This window comes from Triturus cristatus, chromosome 5_1, assembly GCF_964204655.1.
Source record: "Triturus cristatus chromosome 5_1, aTriCri1.1, whole genome shotgun sequence".
NCBI classification, from domain to species: Eukaryota; Metazoa; Chordata; class Amphibia; order Caudata; family Salamandridae; genus Triturus; species Triturus cristatus.
The window spans coordinates 165780259-165802251 of NC_140587.1; the positions used below are offsets into that span (position 1 = coordinate 165780259).

The 21993-nt window shown below is 45.0% G+C and overlaps 1 protein-coding gene across 6 annotated transcripts in view; it reads left to right on the plus strand.

Annotated features, from left to right (window-relative positions):
- LOC146830535 (tyrosine-protein phosphatase non-receptor type 22-like) overlaps positions 1 to 21993 on the plus strand; it is a 542480-nt gene that overhangs the window by 73270 nt on the left and 447217 nt on the right. For all 6 annotated transcript variants that reach the window (XM_085604743.1, XM_085604742.1, XM_085604746.1 and 3 more), the window contains exon 2: positions 17123 to 17231. In XM_085604743.1, the coding sequence (XP_085460869.1) occupies positions 17123 to 17231 (109 nt within the window). The remainder of the gene's footprint in view (positions 1 to 17122; positions 17232 to 21993) is intronic.

Consider the following 21993-nt stretch of genomic DNA (forward strand, 5'->3'; position numbering starts at 1 on the left):
ATAAAAGCAGAGAGGCAAAATTTTCATAACTGGGAGAGCAAGCAATGGTCTAGATTCTTTTCTCCTATACTACCATTAGACAAGAAAAAAATGTCTGATGGCCCAGGCCCATCCCAGATATTTGGCAACTGCCACAGCAATGAATGTTGAAGGGCTGGTACAGATAATCCTTAGAGCAATATCGCTCGCTCTTGTGCCCAGCTGTTTACACATAGCCTTCAGCCATACACGTCGAGGGACTGAGTAAGCCCCGCACACAAAGAGAAAGTGAGCAATGGTCTCAGACCCTGCTTTACAAACTGGGCAGACTTGAGAACTACCCTCAACCCATCTTCCAGTTAATGATCTGATTAGGAGAGACCCCACTCTGAGCTGGAAGTATAACTTCCTGTCCAGGGGTTTGGTTATAATATCCCAATAGGGCTCTAAATAAGGAGAAGCTTTTACTTCAACGAATAGACCCTCCATGGAAGACGGGTTGGCTTCATTCCAGTCCCGATGTTCGACCATTTCCCAGTACTTGGTTTTTATAGTTACTTTGGACGGGAACAGGGCCTCCTCTGGGTTCTCCCAAAGCTCATTCATTCCTAAAGACCCCAACATTTTGCACAATTCCCCCAGCCATCCTATCTTGTGGAACTTATCGCTATTTATTAAATCCAGGAAGCCCCTTGCATAATGAGCGAGTTCGGGGGTGAACCATATGCGCCGCCAATATAAAATGGGTCTTAATCTAGCAATATCTAGGATGGCTTTTCTGCCTAATTCGCAACGCAGAGGCCTCATGGGTGTGCTTTTGGGGAGGCCAATTAGATTTCGGAGAAACTTATTCTCGGCGAGCGTTAGAGGTGCAAGATTCCCATAGCCCCAAAGCTCTGAGCCGTAGAGCACCGAACTAATGGCTTTGGCTTCGTATACTTGTAGTACTGGCACTATGGGTTTGGTCAATTACCTTTTGTGTTCGACACCTATAGTGCCAGTGGTTTGGCGGAATTTGAGAGCCGCCATTTCTATATGTTTCCCCAATTTTGCACCTTTAGCTATATGGATACCCAAGTAAACAAAATCTGAAACCATTTCTACCTTTTTGACTGTCCATGAAGAAGTTCCCTCTAAAGCTGGGGTGGGGATTGAATGTCATGAGCTTTGTTTTGGCTACATCTACTTCTAGGCCACGCTCGGCACAAAAGCCCTCAAAGATGTTCAGTGCACGCTGCAGGCCACTCGGGGTTTTGAATAGAATGAGCGTGTCGTCTGCGAATAGTAGAATTGGCACTTTCGCTCCATCCAATGTTGGTGCGTCTACAGAAGCAGACAACATACGCTCCACTACTCCATTGATAAAGAGGGAGAAAAGCATCGGGGCCATAGCGCAGCCTTGGCGCACCCCCCCGTTCTACCAGGAACTCATCAGTTAGTTGCCGTGTCTCCCCCACTGGATCTTTGCAGAGTTGCATTCGTGCAATCTCATTACTAGCGATAAAATTTCGGGAGGCATCCCCATCTCAGCTAGGACTTTCCATAACAAAAAGCGGGGCACTAAGTCAAAAGCGGCGCGGAGATCTATAAAGGCAGCATAAAGGCTGCCCTTCGCCAGCTCTACTATTTTCCAGTACAATAACGTGAACCGGAAAATCTGGTCAATCGTGCTTGTCAATTTACGAAAACCTGCTTGATAGAGGGATAGAATGTTGTTCTCTTCCTCCCATACTGAGATTTTAGCCAGGGTCATTTAGCCTACAACCTTCTGCACTGTGTCTATAAGGCTGATGGGGCGGTAATTCCCTGGTAGTGTTTTATCCCCCTTTTTTATAAATAGGGATTATTACCGCCCCCAGCCAGGACTTTGGCACCGGAGCCCCTAGTGCTACTGCATTAGCCAGATTCGAGATGTACTTGCCCCAGCGTGATTTCTCATGAAGAAATACATCTGCAGGCACCCTGTCGGGGCCCGGTGCCTTACCCCGCGTGACTGAATCCAAGGCTAGTGCTACATCTACGTTGTTAAAGGGGGGGAGCTTGAAATATGACGTGGGGCACTGATTCCCTATTTCTGTCCTCAAGACGACACCTGTATTGGGGGCCGAAATAATCCAACCAATTGCTCTGCAAGACATGGTTGGAAGGTGGTTCTGGGAGGCCCCCTTTCCCCCACTTGACAATGTTCCAAAATAGTCTGGAGTCTTTTGCGGAGCAGGCAGCTTTAAGTTCTTGCCAGTGTTGCTCGTCCCATTGTTTTTTGGCTATAATTACACTGGACTTGTATTTCCGCCTTGCTTCCCTGACTGAGGCTGGAACTTTGGACTTAATGGCCAACCCCAAAGAAATTCTAGCTGCCCTACATGTAGCGTTGTACCACCCTGCCACATGCAGACAATTTTTCTTGCCCGGGTTCAAACGTACTGCCCTATAAAAGTGACCCTTTATTGAATGGAAGAATTCACAGTGCAGATTGGTGATCTCGGCTATGTCTGTTCTGTTCCTTGGTCCCGTGTTCAGAATTGCTTCCATGGCAGTGGAGGTAAGATCTAAATCTGTATTGATGCTTAACAGCACCTCGTGGTTGGCCACAATTTGGGGCCACTTAACTCGCCTCATGTCATTCGTTGGGACGATCTCCGCCAGTGCTTCTGGTGTTAAGTTTTCCCCCTCCATATCCCCCCCTACAACAAATGAATGATGCAAAGGGGGTTATGATCACTCTCTTGTCTGCTGACCACCCTCATGTCTTCCATCAAATGCCAGATCGTTAAACTACAGATGACATAATCAATCCGGCTTTGCCAACGGCCATTGTCAAATGTATTTGCTCCTTGACCATCACTCAATGTCCTCCCATTCAGAGCTCTAAGCCCCCTTTCGCAGCATATGGCATTCATCTGTAGTACTTCCGCCGACCATCTGCTCACAGGTTTTAAGTCCAGCTTAGGAATTCCCCATTCAGTGTCTACATCTTCTCCTACATGCCAATCTTCTACTGAAAGGGGCTCATAGGTCATATTCATATCGCCGGCGATTAGTATGTTATTCTCGCTTGGCTGTACACTGATCAAATGGTCAAGTACACTCAAGATGTGGGATTTCCCTCTGTTGTGACTTCTTCTATACAGGTTATAAATATATAGAGGTTCCCCCAGGGACGTACACAACCTAATCAGCTGCAAATCATTATTACCTGTGGGGAGCTCTACTATCTTGTCAAAAAGTGCCTGCCGGGCCCAAATAGTTAAACCCCCTTTTGGTCTTCCCTTTGGGCCTTTAACAGCCGGGACGGAAAAATTAAGAAAACCCAGGAAGAACAGAGGCTCGCAGGCCCATGTCTCCTGGAAAATACAGACGTCGAAGTCATTTATGAACGACGCCCATTCTGGTGAATACATTCTGGGTCCCAGACCCGCGATATTCCATGAAACTATTCTGCCCCTTGCCCTCCTGGGTTCGCCCCCCTGTACAACAGTGTCTAGCTGGTGGGCCCCTAAACCACTAGTATTTAGTAAATCGCAAGCCCCGATTAGCTCTTTGTTGGCTACTCCTATATCATTTCTCCCTTGTGGACTAGTCACAGCATCTGCTGCCAAGGATGCGCCTACCAGACCTAAGGGTTCAGTCCCCTCCACCCCTCTGGGGTTCCTACCATTTGGCCCCAAATGGACTATTGGCGACTCTCCTAACCCGATTCGGCAAGGATCTCTCACAGCGTGCCGGGGGATAGTTTTAGTGAGGATGTGGGAAATAGTCTGCCGTTAGCTAGAGGTTCATTAGTTACTGATGGTGCCTTTAGCGATCTTTCCTCGACATTGATTGTTAAACCCCTAGGATGCAGTCAGTCCACACCCTCCAGACTTGATAGAACCCCATCTCGATTGCGTGCTTGAGAATAGTAATCAGCCTGCTGGCGGGAAGAGTACCTTAAGCGGCCTACTTGATGTTGGGATAATGCCCCAGATTGGGCTGCCTGATTAAAAGGTAAAAGCCTGTTATGGCTATGCTGGAATTCTAACAAGGGCTTGGCATTAGTTGCAGAAGCCACTAGACATCTTGGATAGAAGTAAGTCAGGTCCTGGGTAGAAATTGCACTACTACCATTTTGGGGGAATCAGTTAGTGCTCTGGCATCACGAAAATTTATAATTACAATGTCCCCATTTATATCCTTAATTCTTTGGCCTAGCCATGGGAGACGCCTGACATGCAAAATTTCACCGCTTATATTTGGCGGTAAAGGACGATTTTGGCTAAGCCAGAATATGATCTTATTTTTCAGTTGGTAGAAGGCTTCGTTTCTACCCTCCTCTAGGGGTGGGACACCAGTAAGGACCACCACATACGGTACTGCTTCCGGGGGCAAATCAATTGGATACCTATTGGGTCCGATAGACCTCACCGGTTTATCAGAGCCGTTAGATCTCCGAGGATTTGGTGTTAAAGCAATTCTAGGAGAATTTGCAATTCCACCTTCTTGGGACCCCATATTTGTCCTGTTTGTATTTGGGCCTGTGTTTGTAGAGGGGATTGCTTTCGATGGTTTTGTTTTGACTAGATTGATAGTTAATGGTTCCTGTTGGGCCATTTTATTGTGGTCCACGACGGGACCGGGGAGAACTTGAGGTGCCTTTTTTAAATCCTTAATAGCCCCATTAGTTTCCCGAATTGCAAGTTCCAGTTTATCCAGTTGAACTGCAATTCTTTTTATCCTCTCTACCAACGGAGATATAAGAGATCTAATTAGCTGCTCCATGCTACCCATTAGGTCAGTAGTAGATGTATCTTTCGATGGCGTATATGAAGGCATTACTACTACAGATGTTGGTGATGCATTGGGAGAGCGGCTTTGAAGGTTCCGAGTTGGTGTAAGTGGGCAACTTTTTCTGCGAACCATTCCCCCTCTTTCTCTTTTTTTTCGGTGGTGGACCTTGGGGGTAGAGGTTTTTTGCGGTTTTTGTGGTCTTTTGGGCAGTTTTTATGGGTGGCAACGGAGTGTTCGTCATAGTCTCAGCCAAAGGGGTCGGATTGCTCAGGGAGGCAGAGCCCATTGAACCCGAGGCGTTGGCTTCTACTGGGCAAGGGGGGCTACCCCGCAGGAGTAAAGGGATACTATCACTAGGGGATAACCCACAATCCTCACTTGCACAGGATGTGCTCGCGACGGGCGACAAAGCCAACTGAATCGGGCCCAGAGACGAATGCTTGTTCTTGACAATTTCTATTGAGCGTCGTCTCTCGGCTCGTTTCTCATCAAGGGTAATTTCCCTGTCAATATCCAAGATGGGCCTAATGACAAAATTGTCAAGTGTGCCTCGGCTAACACTTCCGGCCATTGAAGACTTGACTCTAGAGAGGGACGACATCACAGCGATAAGATCTCGTCGTGAAAGAAAACAGGGGTGGCCTAGATCATAAGCCTTTAAACATCAGCAATAAAAACTACAGAATCAATGGTTGGACAGAATAGTACACAATGCAGTATAAGATAATAAGCACAGATAGCTAACTGCACTGGTATGGATTAAAAACCTTCCAAGCGAAAAGCAGTCCTTGGTAAGAGATGGGACCCAGCCCGGCCTCATCCGACCTCTGATGGCCACAGACGGCCCGCCCTCTGCCCGGGCTCAGCCCGGCGCCGCCCGCGCGCGTCCCGCGATGCGGAGGGAGTCGCTGGTTATGAAGCGCCTCCGGGCGCGCTGTTGGCCGGAAGGAAGCCGGGCAGCAAAGGATCACGGGAGCTGTAGTCTCCCCCAACTGCGGCCTGCGATGTTGTTGGGCGGCAGGGGAGACACACAGCGTTAGCGCCCCGTCCACTGTCCGCTGCTCGGTGCCCAGGTGAGTCCGTTAGCTGATGGCTGTTAGGATGTTAGGAGTCAGGAAAGTGCCCCTCTCTCCGCCGAGGGAGCCGCTGGTTATGAAGCGCCTCCGGGCGCGCTGTTGGCCGGAAGGAAGCCGGGCGGCAAAGGATCACGGGAGCTGTAGTCTCCCCCAACTGCGGCCTGCGATGTTGTTGGGCGGCGGGGGAGACACACAGCGTTAGCGCCCCGTCCACTGTCCGCTGCTCGGTGCCCAGGTGAGTCAGTTAGCTGATGGCTGTTAGGCTGTTAGGAGTCAGGAAAGTGCACCCCGCTCCGCCGAGGGAGCCGCTGGTTATGAAGCGCCTCCGGGCGCGCTGTTGGCCGGAAGGAAGCCGGGTGGCCAAGGATCACGGGAGCTGTAGTCTCCCCCAACTGCAGCCTGCGATGTTGTTGGCGGCGGGGGAGACACACAGCGTTAGCGTCCCGTCCACTGTCCGCTGCTCAGTGCCCAGGTGAGTCCGTTAGCTGATGGCTGTTAGGCTGTTAGGAGTCAGGAAAGTTGAAGCGCCTCCGGGCACGCTGTTGGCCGGAAGGAAGCCGGGTGGCCAAGGATCACGGGAGCTGTAGTCTCCCCCAACTGCGGCCTGCGATGTTGTTGGGCGGCGGGGAGACACACAGCGTTAGCGCCCCGTCCACTGTCCGCTGCTCGGTGCCCAGGTGAGTCCGTTAGCTAATGGCTGTTAGGAGTCAGGAAAGTGCCCCCCGCTCCGCCGAGGGAGCCGCTGGTTATGAAGCGCCTCCGGGCGCGCTGTTGGCCGGAAGGAAGCCGGGCGGCAAAGGATCACGGGAGCTGTAGTCTCCCCCAACTGCGGCCTGCGATGTTGGTGGGCGGCGGGGGAGACACACAGCGTTAGCGCCCCGTCCACTGTCCACTGTCCGCTGCTCGGTGCCCAGGTGAGTCCGTTAGCTGATGGCTGTTAGGCTGTTAGGAGTCAGGAAAGTAAGGCTCCAATGTTCAACGATGGGTGATACAGAACAGCACATCATTCCTAGTTTTGATGTGACAAAGAGAGAAAGAGCAAATGAAATGTTTCCTTATCCATTCCAGCACCCCAGACAGAACCACCAATCCACTGGGACATCCAAAGTTCTCCTGACCTGTTGCCTGAGCAAGAACACAAAACCAGCTGAGCTTAGCCACTACACACCCTATGAGCCAGATTCATTCTCCTACTTATCACTGCTGTGTCAGTTTGTTATTGTGAATGAACCTGTTGATTTCACTGAAATGTAGGCTTTGGATGAAGTTAAATTTGTACTTTCCATATTCGCCCACCCTCTCCTTATCCAACAGTTAATATCAAGGCATAAAAGGTGGGTAGTGGCTCAAAACAATTAACCTTAATGTGTGACTCATTCGTTTAGCACACAAAAGAACAGAATAGAAACACTATTAAATAGAAGGTAAATTGGAAAAGTGTAACAGGAATTATTGAGTCATACATTTCCACATTATTTGAGCTGTCTTGACATTGTCTAAATACTTTCTATATTTTTAAATTATTGACTATTCAACTGGAGGTTTATAATCCTCGTTGAGTAAACTTGTGTTCAGTTTTTTAATTTTAGCACTAAACTGTCAAACATGTGCGAATCTCCACTTTATCATGATTTCTACACCACTTCTTAGCCATTATGAGCAAATGTAAATGTAAATGTAGTTGAGCTTATATAGCGCACAGCTACCCGCTGTGGGTTTCCCGGCGCTTGCTTAGGGAACCCGTCCTGGTATTCCCCTGTGAGATAGCAGGGTATCCACAAGGTGAAAGTCAGGCATCCCGCCACGAGGGGCCGTTGTGGAGATTAAGCAAGCTATTGCCCAGAGTCGCAGAGTGTGAACCCGTGAGTCGAGGAGGCACCGGGGCGAGAATTATCGAGTCCGTGGAATTTTTAGCCCAAGACCCGCCGAGGCGGGGAATTGAACACTGGTCCATGACCGATCTCAGCTTCTGGGTCTGCCGCCTCTAACCCCTGAGCCACACTTCTCCACATGGTGCACATACATTCTATGGACCTGAGTATGAGTAGGCCGGAGTTTTCAAATCACTAGAAAAAACCATTTGTACAGAGGGGTTAGTGGAAGCAACCTGAATCTTATAGCCAGTGGCCATGCTTCATCAGATCAGCTTGGCAGGTTGGTCCCAGTCCTGTAGAGGTCATTGAAGCCAAAAAATGTATACGTTTCAGGTTTCAGGAAAAGTTAGGAGTACACATTGACACCAATGTAGGGTCCAGAACATTTGGCATAGCACTTAAGGGTCAAAACTCACTCTAGCAGAGGCCAGCAGCAGCGTCCATAATAGGTTCAGTTAAAACTGGTCAGCTGGACAGTTGCAGATGTGTCCCAATAGGCAGAACAGGTGGTGAGCCTTATGACCATAGGAGGCTGGTTCTTTGCCCTAGGTACAAGAGGGAGAGCAGGTCACGGATAGCAGGCCCAGTCTTCTTCTGTTCTTCCACAGGTCCAAAATGGGTTATGAGGAGGATGCTGTCGGTGCCACATTTATGGCTGGAACCAGCTTGTGAGTCGGGTAACTGTATACACATTCCTAACCAATAGGGTGAAGGTTCCCAGGGTCAACCTTACCCACTTTTGCAGTATTTCTTGTGTGCCCTACTGCAAGCAGTCTGACAATTCCCTTCTCTGCCTAAATCCAAGATGAGGAAACCCGTTTCCCCTTGTGCAGAGCCTGTATGCCCACCCTAGGTTTGCAACCAGGGAAATTGAGCTGCCCCTCCTCCGTGATCACTCTAATCCCCTTCTTGGGGCAGCTTCTCTCCCATTGGTGCCTGACTGACTGGGGAAACAAAGAATGACCCTGCCCAGGTGTCAGCTAACATTTGCCTTTGATAGTGTACGCCTCGTTGAAGTTAATCAAATTGTTGGATACAGCCCAGATGGTCATCCTGCCTGAACGATAGAACACCTCCTCAAACCCAAGGTCTTTGTCTTAGCTTTAGGTGCAGGTTTACACCTCACCAGGGGACTATTAATAAGCTCCTGGATGACAGTTGGAGCTCATGCAAATGGGACTCCAGAAGCATGAAGTAATGAAAAGCTAGCTTTGTAAAAGTACCTTTTCCAAAATATTTAGTACAAATCAGACTTCACTAATGCACTAATGATTTGGGTTTGGAAAAAGTGTTTCAAAAACTCGTAAAATTATTGCTGTAGCCATTTCCTAGCTGGAAATAGCATTATTAACTGTAATATTGTATCCCAATGCTTTCTTATGGAACAGCCAACCCAGCTAGAGTGAAAATGGCTTTTTGGGCCTTTTCACTGTAAGGACTTGTTTAACATTAAACGTTTACATGTTCTCCTTTTAAATATCATGCACCCTAGCTTGTACAGCCTGCTTAGGGATGACTAATTAATATTTAAAAGAAAGGTTTAGGCCTATCAAAATTGTTTATTTTGACAGATCAAATTTGCAGTTCTGAAACTGAACAGCCAGGCTACAAATGGTAGGCTTGTAGGTAGGTTTGCACTGTCAATGCAGTGGCTGGCACAATGGCTTTACACTGACTACAGCTCTCCCTTCAAGAACAAGTCTTCTTCTGGCCTGAAAAGTGGGGCAGCAGAATGTAGAGTACAACAGAAAGGAGCACCTTTTGTTAGTGAACACCTGTTCTCTTCTTCCTAATATTCAAGTTCTTAGAATCCTGCAGAGGGGATCCCCAGTCCCTGAACCAATCCGAGGTATACATTGCCAGGCTAACTGACTGGGTCCTTCTAGTAAGGAAGAAGCAGGTCATTCAGAGTGCGTGCCCTTGAATTCCGATGTCGTATTGGCGTTCAATGAGGATGGGTTGGAAGAACATATCAAATGCTAAGAAAAGGCCTAGGAGGTTGAGGTCCGCTGTGACTCCTCTGCCCAGAGTCATGCAGATGTCATCCATGTCAGTGATGAGGACAGTTTGCATGCTGTGGTTGGTTCTGAAACCAGACTGAGTGGTGTCAAGGAGTTGGTGGTCGTTGAGGTATTCGGTGAGGCATCTGTTGATGATTTTCTCTAAGACCTTGGCTGGGTATGTCTTCTGGAGTAGAGGTTGTGGGGGGCAGGGGTCCAATGCAGCCCCTGAGTGGATGGACTTCATGCGGACTGCAGTTTCTTCTGGGGTAATGATGGGCCATGTGGTTAGTATTTGGTTCTTAGGATAAGATCGGGAGGCAGGTGGTAAGGTCTGAGGTGAAATATTTTACAATGCTGAAGATTTCTTTGCTTCTGTTGGTGTTGGCACCAAGATGCTCTGCCAGAGTGGCACATTTGTTGGTCCAAATCATTTGGTGGGATCATCTCAGGGAAGATTTGAACATGCTCCTGGCTGTATTGTCCTGGCTTATTCTCCATTTGCGCTCCAGGTATTTGCATGCCTCATCCTTAGTTCCAAACAAAAAAGGGGGTGAGTTACATTAAAGGAGCAAGGCTGATAAGATGAAGAAAAGGAGATGTACTGAAATTCACTAATAGGGGCAACTCCATGACTGAAGTCTAATGTATTGTAACCTTTAGGTCAAAAACATTATAAGGCAGGCAGGCACACAAGAAAGCACGCACCACAGGTTACTCAAACTGAACATGGAAAAATATATTAAAATGAAATAGGCACAATAACACAAAGTGCAGTGGGATTCAAATGACCTTTCATGCCACATTCCTGTCTCCCTCATAGAGGTGCATGTGCTAAGAGCACACTACTTCACTATAGGGAAAGTGTGCAGGGGCTGACTGAGAGAAACGATGCATGGCAGCAGTCTATTGAGGCAATATGCAATTCTCCACTGCAGTTCTCCTTCTCCTTATTCTTCTGAGGGTGCATTGGTTCATTTATCAGTCCAGGTCAGCTGGGTATCAGATCATCATGGTTCCCTAGGCAGGCTTCCGCCTTGAGTCATCCCTTAAACTATGTCTTTGTTTGTGTCTCCTCTGTAGCCTATTGTAGGCGTTTAGGGCCAGAGGTACGACCCTTCCAATATGCGAGTCGCAAATTGCGTCGTTTTGCAACTCGCAATTTGTGACTCGCAAAATGGAATTGACAACAGTGTTTCAGACACTTTGTGATTGCTAATGGGGTCGCAAATTGCCACCCCATTGGGAATGGCTAGCACTCCCAGGGATGGTGGCCTGCTGGGGTCAGCAGACCACCATGTCTGTGGCTGCTTTATAAATAAAACAGTTTAAAAAAAAATGCAGCTCATTTTCCTTAAAGGAAAATGGGATGCATTTAAAAATGAAAAATGAAACGTTTCTGTTTCATTTTTTAAGAGTACGCAGTGGTCTGTGGGACCACTGCTTGCAATTAAAAAATATTTTCATTGCCAGTCACAAAAGGGAAGTGGTCTCTTGAGGACCCCTTCCCGTCTGCGAGTGGCTTACCACCCTTTTGAAATGGGTAGTAAACTGCGAGTGTATTGTGACCGCAACAATTGTACATTGAAGTGCAACTTGCTATTAGGAAGGGACACCCTTGGCATGCCCCTTCCCAATAGCGACTCGCAAACCCTATTTTGCGAGTCGGTTATAGGTTACCCACTCTCAAAAATAGGGTTTGTACATAGGGCAGACCTATTTTGCAGTCGCAAACGGGCCGATTTCATGTTTGCAACCACAAAAAAGGGTCATACATCTGGCCCTTAGTGTGGGTGTGTTGTGACCATGCACGGTAAGCAAACAGTAAGTCAGAAGGCATACTTCTTGGTGCTTTGAGGCTTGAAGAGAGTGCAACTCCAGAACCTTGTGGATATGCCATTGGGTACTCCAAGAATGGTGTTATCAAGACAAGAATCATTGTGATGTTTTTGAAATATTAGTGTTATGAAGAATACCCCAGTAGCAGATAAGGTGGATGTCAGGAATGATATGGTGGGGGAAGGACTTTACTATGTGACTCTGTCTTGAATATTATTTGAAATGTTTTTTGAAAATCTCCAAGTTTTGTTATGTTGTTATTTTATTTTATGCTATGTTATTTGTAGAGCACCCTATCTTGAGCTCCCTTGGTGCTAAATCAATTTTGCCTGCTGAACAGACGGCATTAACGGAAAGCACTTAAAAAGATAATCGTTGATTAGGAACATTTTTAAATGTTTCCTCAATTGAAAATGTGCAAAAGTGGTCCCAAGACTAAGTGGCAAAGAATTCTGCATCAAAGAGGCCAATACTGAGAAGATGTGGCTACCCAAACAGGATTACCAGATGCTAGGTATATTCAGTAATAGTGTGTTAGAAGAGCGGAGTGAACAACTATTCCTATATGTAATGAAGCAGTTGAATAGTATTTGAGGTGTTACTCAATAAAAGTAACAATGCACAATAAATAGCAGTGTAAAGATTTTGAAATTAGTCAATCAACAAAACCGAGATGCTGAGGAGACCATACAAGCAGCTTGATTTTGTATAGACTAAAGGCAGCTAATCAGGACAGGTTTTATACCAAGATAGGCACCATTACAGTAGTTTGATCTTGATCCAATCAATTCCATGACTATAGCACAACAACCACATTCAGAAAAATACAGAATTATTGGATGAATTTCCCAATGTAGAAAGATCAAGAGGACACAACAGGAGCAACTTGACAATCCATTGGGAGGGAGTTGATTTTTACCCCTTGATATTTCACTGATTTGGAAAATTTCGGACAGGGTCCAAAATCAAGAGGCCAGTATATGGATGTCAAAGATTAGGATTCCCAAAAGTAATCAAGGTCTCTGTTTCATCAGTTTTCAATATCAGCCAGTGGTGGCCCATATACAATGTCACTTATGGGAGACAGCGCTGAAGTGAGAGATCGCCTAAGGGATTGATCATTGAATATTAATTGAGTGTTATCCTCAAAGGTAGATATCTGAAAATCATGTGAACAAATGAGAGTCGTAAGTGGTCTGAGATTGAGAGTAAACATATAAGGAGTCAGCACGGAACCGTATGAAACTCCACAAGTTATCCTACTCAATGAAGAACGAAAAGGGCCAAGTGCTTTTCTCTGGGATCTGTTAGAGACAGTGCCTCCAATGCAAGCTCACCGAAATGTGTTTAAAAGAAGAGTATGCTTGCCTGTGTCAAAAGCCACAGATATATCTAGGGTCAAGGCATTGAAACTGTTGACACCAGCTGCTTATCCTAGAGGACTGGCCACTAGGTTTCAGGAGTCTTACCCATAGCAGGAAGAAAAGAGATTGGTTGATAATTGATAGAATTGGAAGGCTTCAGGGTGGGTTTCCTCAAGAGGGCGAGGATCATACTAGTCTTAAAAAAAGCTAAAACATTATAGGAGAATAAGGAGGAGTTCATAATATCTAAGAGAGGCTATATAGCTTTCACAACTGAAGAAATCCCACAGGAATTGGATCCAGACGAGAACCAGACTAATACTGATATAAAGTGGCTGACTGATTGAATCAATGTCATTCTGTAGAACAGTCGGCACTTATCTAGGAGGAGGGCTGGTGGATAGGAGGAGAAATTCCTCAGCAATACTTTCTCTGATAGTATTGATATTTGTAGCTCGTTCTTTTCAAAAGCATTGGGAAACAAAGTTAGACTCTGCAGAATCACAATAAACTATTGATATTTGTAAACAATTATTTTTAGGTCTCGGCTAGCGATGGCTGCGCTTGCGCAGTCTCGCTCGCGAGATTTAATGACTTTAAGAAGAGGGGCTTGCACCCGCCCCTCTTCTCTCCTGTTCTCCATTGGCTGGCCTCTTAAATGCTGGCCAGCCACTGGAGAAGAGGTCCAGTCACTCCGATTATGCCCCGTCCTTTTCGGATCGGGGGGCGTGGTTTTTGCGAAAATTCTTAATCGTGCTGGCCGTCCCCTTTTTCCGACGGTGGGCGTGTATTTTTTTTTTTGTTTTCCCTGTTTTCAAGCTCATTTTGTGTTGGTTGCTGTGAGGCGAAGGCTTCCCGGAGCTGTCTGGTAAGTGAGGTTTTTTTTAATTTATGTTTGTTATTGTTTTGTTGCTTTTTATCCTACTTTGTCTTTGTTTGTTTGTTACAGGGCTTCCCCGTTGCTTCCCTGGTTCCAACTTATTCGTCTTCTAAACTTTTTCCAAATGCGGGAATGTATGATCAGTGCGGACTTCCCCATCATCCCTGTTAGCTCCTCTTACTTTCAATGGTCCCTGTCCTCCCCTATTACCAATAGCATTTCAGTTTGTTAGACTCGCCGCCCGCTTTGGCCCGATTATTTGGCTTCATTCTGTGCTCCGTTCTCCCCGCCTTCCTTTTAGTATTGCTCCCAAAGACTCCTTCCTTACGTACTTGCTCCTCCCTTCCACTATTGTGCTTGGATGCACTCTATAGTCAACATTTCCTCCCATACCCGCCGACTCCTCCCCCTTGCTGCCTCCCTTGGGACCACCATCCAGTTAATATCCCTAAGTTGTTTATCCCTCCCCCTTCGTTTTGTGTGTCTAACCGCCGCCCCGGTTATTTTTCTTATGATTTATCTCACCCCCCCCCCCCGCCTCCTTCCGTGACCCCTCCTTTGTGCTTCTTCGAATCAGGCGCCGCTGCGGGCAGCCCTATCTCTGCCGCCGGGGTCCTGGCAGCCCGTGCAGAGAGGCCCGGGAGAGCCCGTGCTACCGCCGCCGCTCAGACACACCACGGTGAGTGCGAAAGAGCGCGGGACGCTAAGGGGGAGCCCGGTGCTGGGAGGGAGAGTTACTAGTTCCCACTCCCTGTGGGCGAGAAGGCCCCGCCTTCCTTGAGGGAAGAGGGTATCAGGCATACCGGGACAGAGGCCCCAATGTACATATCGACACCACAAGGGGGGAGGGGGAGGTGGCGAGCAGTACTACCCTGCCATCATAGACTAAGTGTAAAGAGCTGATTGGTATAATTTATTGTGTTGATAAAACAAACTCCCGAAGTAGGAGCATTTTTTGTTATTGAAACAAAAAACAAGTGACCCCTGATATGCAGGGTATCCGCTCCCTATCCTGTGCACGTGGGCTTTGTATATTTTCCTAGTCCATGTCCTCCATGCCTGACATATTGGACATGAGCATGAAAAGTCAGTGAGGTTCGCCTGCCCTCAAAAGTGCAGGGAAACCATTGCTTTGGCGTATGACCCACAAGGTCAGAGGTTTACACTGGTAGATCCAGTGGAGGTACGACTTGTGCAAAAATGCCACCCACAACTCTTGGAGCCTTTCCCTTTCCGATGCATAATACAGTTTTTTAGAAATGCTCGCTGCCCTAATTTCTGACTCAAATGACATTTCTTTTTTTGCTTAATAATATGGCAAATAGGTTGCCCATTGTGGTATTGAAGAAACACATTGTCTTTAAACATGGTGGTATATTTGTCTTTGCATAACAATTAATTTGCACTCTTTTTACGGGAGACTTTTCCTTATAAAGTACATTTTTTGCGCTTGATAAATGTAACCCCTTTTGTGGTGGTTGTTTTGGTTCTGCTTGCCACAGAGGACGCAGTGCTTTAGTGCACTCTAAATATTTGCGCGTTTCCGCCTTTATCGCGTTGTCTGCGAGTGCCCAAGGCAAACTTGAAATTGTTTAGCTACAAGCTTCCCCATTTAGTAACGCGTTTCTAAGGTCAGGGTTTCTGCCGTTCTGTATTACAGATTTGCGGTATACACTACTTAAAAAGTAGGAAAATTGTACACCCTTCTTCCACTAGTCAATAACAATAAACAAAATGGAGCAAAAAATATTCGTATTGTGGGAGTGAAAAACATTAAATATGTTTGTGCATCTAAATGGGATATAAACAGTAAGTCTCTCCATGGTAGGGCCTAATAAGACAATTAAGAAGATGACATTTGTTTATTACTTTTTGTTGCTTAATTCTACCTTTTGGTACTTTCTAAAAACTGTATTTAGAATTTATGAGCCTACAACGGCAAATCCAGATTGCTACTACGATTGAGAAAGAATGAAAGACTCCAGCGAGTAAAGAGCGAGATAGTTAATCCTTTCTTGTAACGCATGCACACGAAATGGGTGAACTGCACAGATGTAGCCAGCAACCAAAATGGGCCTGCAATGTATGAGAATACAAAGGCATGTTGGCAACATACGTTAATAAAATAATTTTATATATATTTAGGGCTTAATGGATGCACTATGCTAGTTTGAAAAAACAATCCTCCATTTAAGTAGTTAACCTTTACTTCAGTGGTACAGTCCTCTATTTGTGAAATTAGGTGGCTGCAGATGTTGGAAGGAGCGCCAACAGAGTGGACAGGCCAGGATGCAAAAGCAGAAAACTCATAAAGAGACACGTAAATGCTGGTCAGGTAACATGCTGAGTGAAGCATAGCATTGTAGTTCACATGTTTTAAGCTACCCTTAATTGCTTAAGCCATGAAAAGCACACTCTTGAGAGAGATTAAGCTATTGACATTGTAAATAACAATGCCGTTTCTTTAAATGTTTTAGAAACAAAAACATAAACAAAAATAATGTCATGAGCAATGCCAATAGCTCTAACTTTAACAATGCCGAGACCATTGCATTGTAAATGCTTGTTATTTATAATTGACAGTCAACATTCTGGAAGAGCAATACTGATGATGATTTGTAACCTGAGCGCGCAAACAATGCTGATTAGTTTTCTCATTTCATCTTTGGCGTAAGTTAGATAATACTACTTGTCGATCAAATTTTGGAGTCTACTTTTTCTTTAATTAATCAAGCTCATCCTATACTATTTGAGATATTTATTCTTCCAGATGAAAGAACAATAAGAGGACCCAACCACAATGGAATGAAATTAATCTGTTGATTATGAGTACTCTAAACATATGTATGCCAGTGACTGTAAATACATTTGTGTTAAACACTGCAAAAAGTAAAGTTTCTTGTTCTCATTTCACGAACTAGGAAAGAGATAGTAACACTTTCATGCTACTCGCTTTTCGCTGAGTTCATTGATGTCATGTGCTACTCAGAGGGCTCTTAAGAGCTTCTTAAGGCGTTCTTGCCACTTTGATCACATTTGTCTCTGTGTACTTTTATTTCCTAAATCGATATTAAAGGATTACAATAAACGACTGAATAAAACAACTAAATAACAAAATATAATGATCCGTCAAGAAGTTTGTTTTTTCTCAGGAGGAACCTCTGTTTGTAGCTTACATGGTTTGTCAGCTCAGCATACATCGATTTCTTTTTCTGGGCTGTAAAGCTCATTATTGGTATATGGTAAATTTGTTGTGGTGTAGTTTCTATATCCTTGCTCTACAGAGAATGTGCCAGGACAATATCAAAATACATCCTAGTATTATTTACCTTTTTTCTCATAGAGGCTGAAAAGGCAATCAGCAAAACACAAGCTTAGGAGAATCTTCACCACGAAGGAAGCAGAGAGACCAGAGAATATAAAGAAGAACCGATACAGAGATATTTTACCTTGTAAGTCTGATATGTTAGTTTCACTTTTATGAGCAGGTTGTTCTGGCCAGGCAGCATTGCATTTTAGCCATTGGAGCAAACATGACTGTTTCGGAAACCTTCCATTGCAGCACGAGATAGTATACTGTCAAGAGAAAAGCACCCATGCAAATATGGTATGGTATGGTATGGGTATTTATATCATGCTTACTAACCTTGACAAGAAGCTGAAGCGCTTTACTTATTATGCAGGTAGCAGGCTACTCTATGCAAGGCCAATTTTAGTGATTGGCCAAGTATATCGTTTGCAGTTAGTGTTATGCAAATATTTTTCTCACACAGATTATTGCAAACTTTTTTAGGTTCCATAGGTGAGACTAACTTCATGTACATGATTTAATGAGATGCTTCACACTATTAGTAGCATTGTCATGCATATGGATATAAGATGGTTTTGCTGTTTGTGGTCTTGTTGTCTTGCCATATGTCAATAGTTCTTCTTTATTCTGGTTACCCCTAACAGCTTTTCTTGATAATAGTCCCAAAAAGATTCAAGCATAGTGTGCACATTATCAGACAATTTAAAATCGCCATCAATTCTCTGACATTCTCTAGCAAACTATATAGATTGTTATTTGATATATCTGTTAATATACTATCCATCTCTATATTAATTTATGACTTTCACATACATTTAGGCTCGCCCTCCCTTTCTTTTCTGCCCCCTAGTAAAATGGCTTTATGTATATTAGTTGAAGTCTCTATGTGGTTTGTTCTTAATACACCTGATTTGTAAACATTGCTGTCTAGCTTCATCTAATATTGATGATATATTGCACTGTTTTGTTTTTATAACAACATGTATGGTTCACCACTTTTTCTGTTGCTCTATGAAGCTTTATAAACACAGAATTTGTAATGGAGAACAATGTATGGTCGCATTTACTTTGATGAATATGAATGTTTAAATATGTAGTATAAAAATGTGTTTAATTGGAGAGCAAATCATGATTTAGTAAGAAACATCCATGCACATTTTATATCTTCTGCATGTTTTTCATGGAAGGTGTAAACATATGATTTAAATTTCATGTGCCTATTGTTGTGTGAGAGGAGTATTTTTCAATTGTCTCTGCTATGATTGGTGTTCACATTGAGAATGAAGTTCATGAAAGCCCATTCCCGTTGTCTGTTGGAAGGATGTGGGATGTCATTTAGAATCAGTTGTGGGTGTTGGGTATTTTTGATTATACTCATAGGATTCTATGCAGTGGTAGTCTGTCATTACGGGCACTGGGGCTCTGTCCCCTTTCCAAAGCATTATGGCTGTTAGGTTGAGCAAAGGTCAGCCTGACAGACACTTACCATATCAAGGTGAGGCAGCCAGGTGCTTTACATGTGCTAATAGGCATGCATCTGGCTGTCTGAGCCAAGGTTTACCAGTCTGAAGGTCTCACAGCCATGATAGCAGACGAGGGAGAGCATCACTGATAGTCAGCCCTGGGTGCTTCATGTTTTAGGTCTGAAGTGCCCAGATCTGACTGTCTTTCAATGACGCCACACACCTCCCTTTCCGGATCAGCAAATCTCACTGACCCCATCCCACTCTGTGACGAATTAGGGAAGTTCCTCCTTTCTTTAGTTGACCCATAAAGTTGTCAGCCTTTAAGAGGAGGTAGTAGGATCTTTTTTCCTTTCCCCAAAGTCTCCATGTCCTTCCTGAGCCAACGTGCTTCTCACTACCTGCTGGTCCTGCCTTCACCTCTGTATCCCAGTTAGTGCCTTATTTAATGCCTGGGTGCGTGTATAAATATTAATGTATGTGTATTTGCACGTGCAAGTGTATGCATGCTTGTGCTTTTGAATGGGTGGGTGTGAGAATGCATGTCCATGTGTGAGTTTGTCAATGGATGGGTGTCAGTCAGACAAAAATTCAGTTTTTTGGGACTGTTGTCCATAAAACCAAGCACATACTTAATAATACATCAAATACAATCAAGGTAAATTACAAGAAGAATTACATAGAGTGTTTAAAATTCACTCTTGTTACTGTTGTGTGCAGATTTAGATTCCGCATATAGGTTTCCCGATTTATGCCCTAATATAGGTACAATTCACATTGCCCTTATTTGGACATAGAAATCCGTCCCTTATTTAGACATTGTCCGTACAAACCAAATACAGGCATGGCCATCTACATCCGTCCATCCACGTCGCAACGAATTCTTGGAAAACCAGACCCCTAAGCCTATAGGAATTTCCGTCAGCTTGAATATTGATTTGTCCAAGAACTCATTAAGTATGCATGAACATCTATTCCTTAGGGGTTCATTCATGACGTTCCTCTGCCCGACTTTTACGTCAATACTGGCATTCCTAGACACCTTCAAGGTATAAATATACCAGCACTTGCCCTGGCAAATTGCGGTTCCCGGAAGATTCGATCCAACCCAGACTACGCGGTTCGCCACGGCAAGTTCGGAAGGAGATCGAGTTCCAGCCTGATGCACTGACCTGACGCTGCCATCCTCCTCGCAGAGAATACAGCTCCAGTGCTCTCTGACTTCCCTTGCGGGGGTTAGACTATCGAGTCCAGAAAAGAGATTCCAACCTCTCTCAATCTAAGGTATGGAGCTGACTAGAACTTAGAGAAACTTTTGGCAACTCTTGGCTAAACTAAAATATAGCTAGCTATACTTTAGAAATGGCACCTACTTCAAACCTCGTACTGCACTTAGGTTAGGTACACCGGGGTAGAACAATTTAGAAGCATCAGATGAGTATCACATTTTAGCTTATGTTATGTATGTATGTATTTTGATTAAAATATGTCATAGCTGCAAACCATGCTATTGTAGTATTATTTTATCTTACTGCTAACCTTGTACATATTGTACTTCGCAGTCTGTCTCACGATTGTAGCAATTCATATCTCTTGCATGAGAAATAAGACTATTCAATAAACCCTTTTATTGAAACGCCCGTCTCTCTATTTCTGTGCAACTCTGTAGAAATGAAGCATGCACGATTGACTGAGTGAAACTTATCTATTGTTTCCACGATTCAGAGACTGTTTCGATTCTAAAAGGAAACAAAGTTGTCATGTTTATGCGGTTGTCAGAGACTAATCCCTGCTTGTATATTCGAAAAGTTTCTAGTGACCTCTGAGTTAGCTGGCACACACAAGTAATTAAGTTTAATTATACTCGATAGAGACATACTGACCTTAGTCCTATGTCAAATCTATAGTGTATGTTATTCCAATGCGCAGGGCCTATCAGGGATATAGGAACTACACTACATTACAACCTTTAAAATCTTTTCAATAGCACTTAAGAGCATATCCAGCGAATAAAAATAATCATAGTTGGTGAGAGGTTATACCATGCTTGATTAAAATACACCTCTATCCTGTTTGGGGCTGAACTGCTGGCCGGGCTCTGCTCCGCCGCTCTGCTTGGCCGGGTTTGACTCCGCTGAGTCTCCACCCATGATACCTGGCACACCTGTAGCTGCTTCCTGCTTGGGGCTGAATTCCGGGCCAGGCTTTGGTCCGCCGCTTTGCTTGGCCGGGCTTGGCTCCGCCACACTGGGACTACATCTCCCATCAACCCTGACTGCGGCGAGGACGCCGCAAACGCCATCCGTAAGCGCCAGGAGGCGCATAAAGGACTGTTTGGATCTTCGTCCCGCGGGACGCGCCGGGAGAAGCCAGGGACAAGGGCGGTTCTGTCTGTGGCCGTCAGGGGCTTCAGGAGGCTGGGCCGGGCCACCTCTCTAGGCCCCCCTGGAGGAGACTAATTGAGTTATGGAACTTCCACATATGTGGTAACCGTTATAATACATTGTAATCAGTCAAAGCTTGCCCCGATACTTGCTTGTCACTATTAGAATTGTTTCTGTGGGGCCATATTTTGTTATTATCTCTTATTCTGTTTATCTTAAACAATTAGTTTAACCTGTGCATGAGATTTATTATTATTGGTAGATAGCCTTGTCTAAGCCTTCACAATGAGCAGCAAGGGCAAAAATAGTAAGCCCTTTGCCGCCCGCCCAATGACTAGACAATTAGCGCCAACAACCCAACCATTTCCGACCCTTACAGCCATTGATAAAATGCTTCAAAAAACAATAGGGGTAGTGGCAAAAGCCATAGAAAATACTGAAAGGCGTCTTTCAATTACCCCCGCTATGTCCCCTCTTATATCTGTGGGTAATTGCTCCGTAGCCACAGCTAACCCCGCTGAATTTACGTCATTCCTTATGCCCTCTTTTTCTGATCTTCCTTGTGCTCAGACTGAGCCTGACGAAAATGTTTTAATAGAGGTTGCCCTGTCTCCATCTCCCCCGGCATGCATAAAGGCCCACAAACCCCACTCTAGAACTAAAAAGCCAAAACTGGTTAAAAAAATCGGCTAAGAGATCAGCATCACACCTGTTTATGTGCAGTCCGACCTGGGCCCTCCATCTCCTATTATAGGACCTCCTGTTTGGGCTACTCATCTAATAATTGATCTCCAGACACATATAGAACAGCTTATCAACACCCATTTTAAATCTTTGACTTCTAGAATTGATAAACTAGTCTCATTGATAAACAATAAAGGCCTAGGGAGATCACAGTCAAGCCCTTCGACGGGGAATCCCGTTATTATAGGGGCTGCAGGAGTAACCAAGTCTGCTATTAAAGGCCCAATCCAAGGTGCAAGTATTTGCCCCGACATCCGCACACACGATTTGGCCCCTCAAAATATACCGAATCCTACAGTAGTCCCGACTGGTC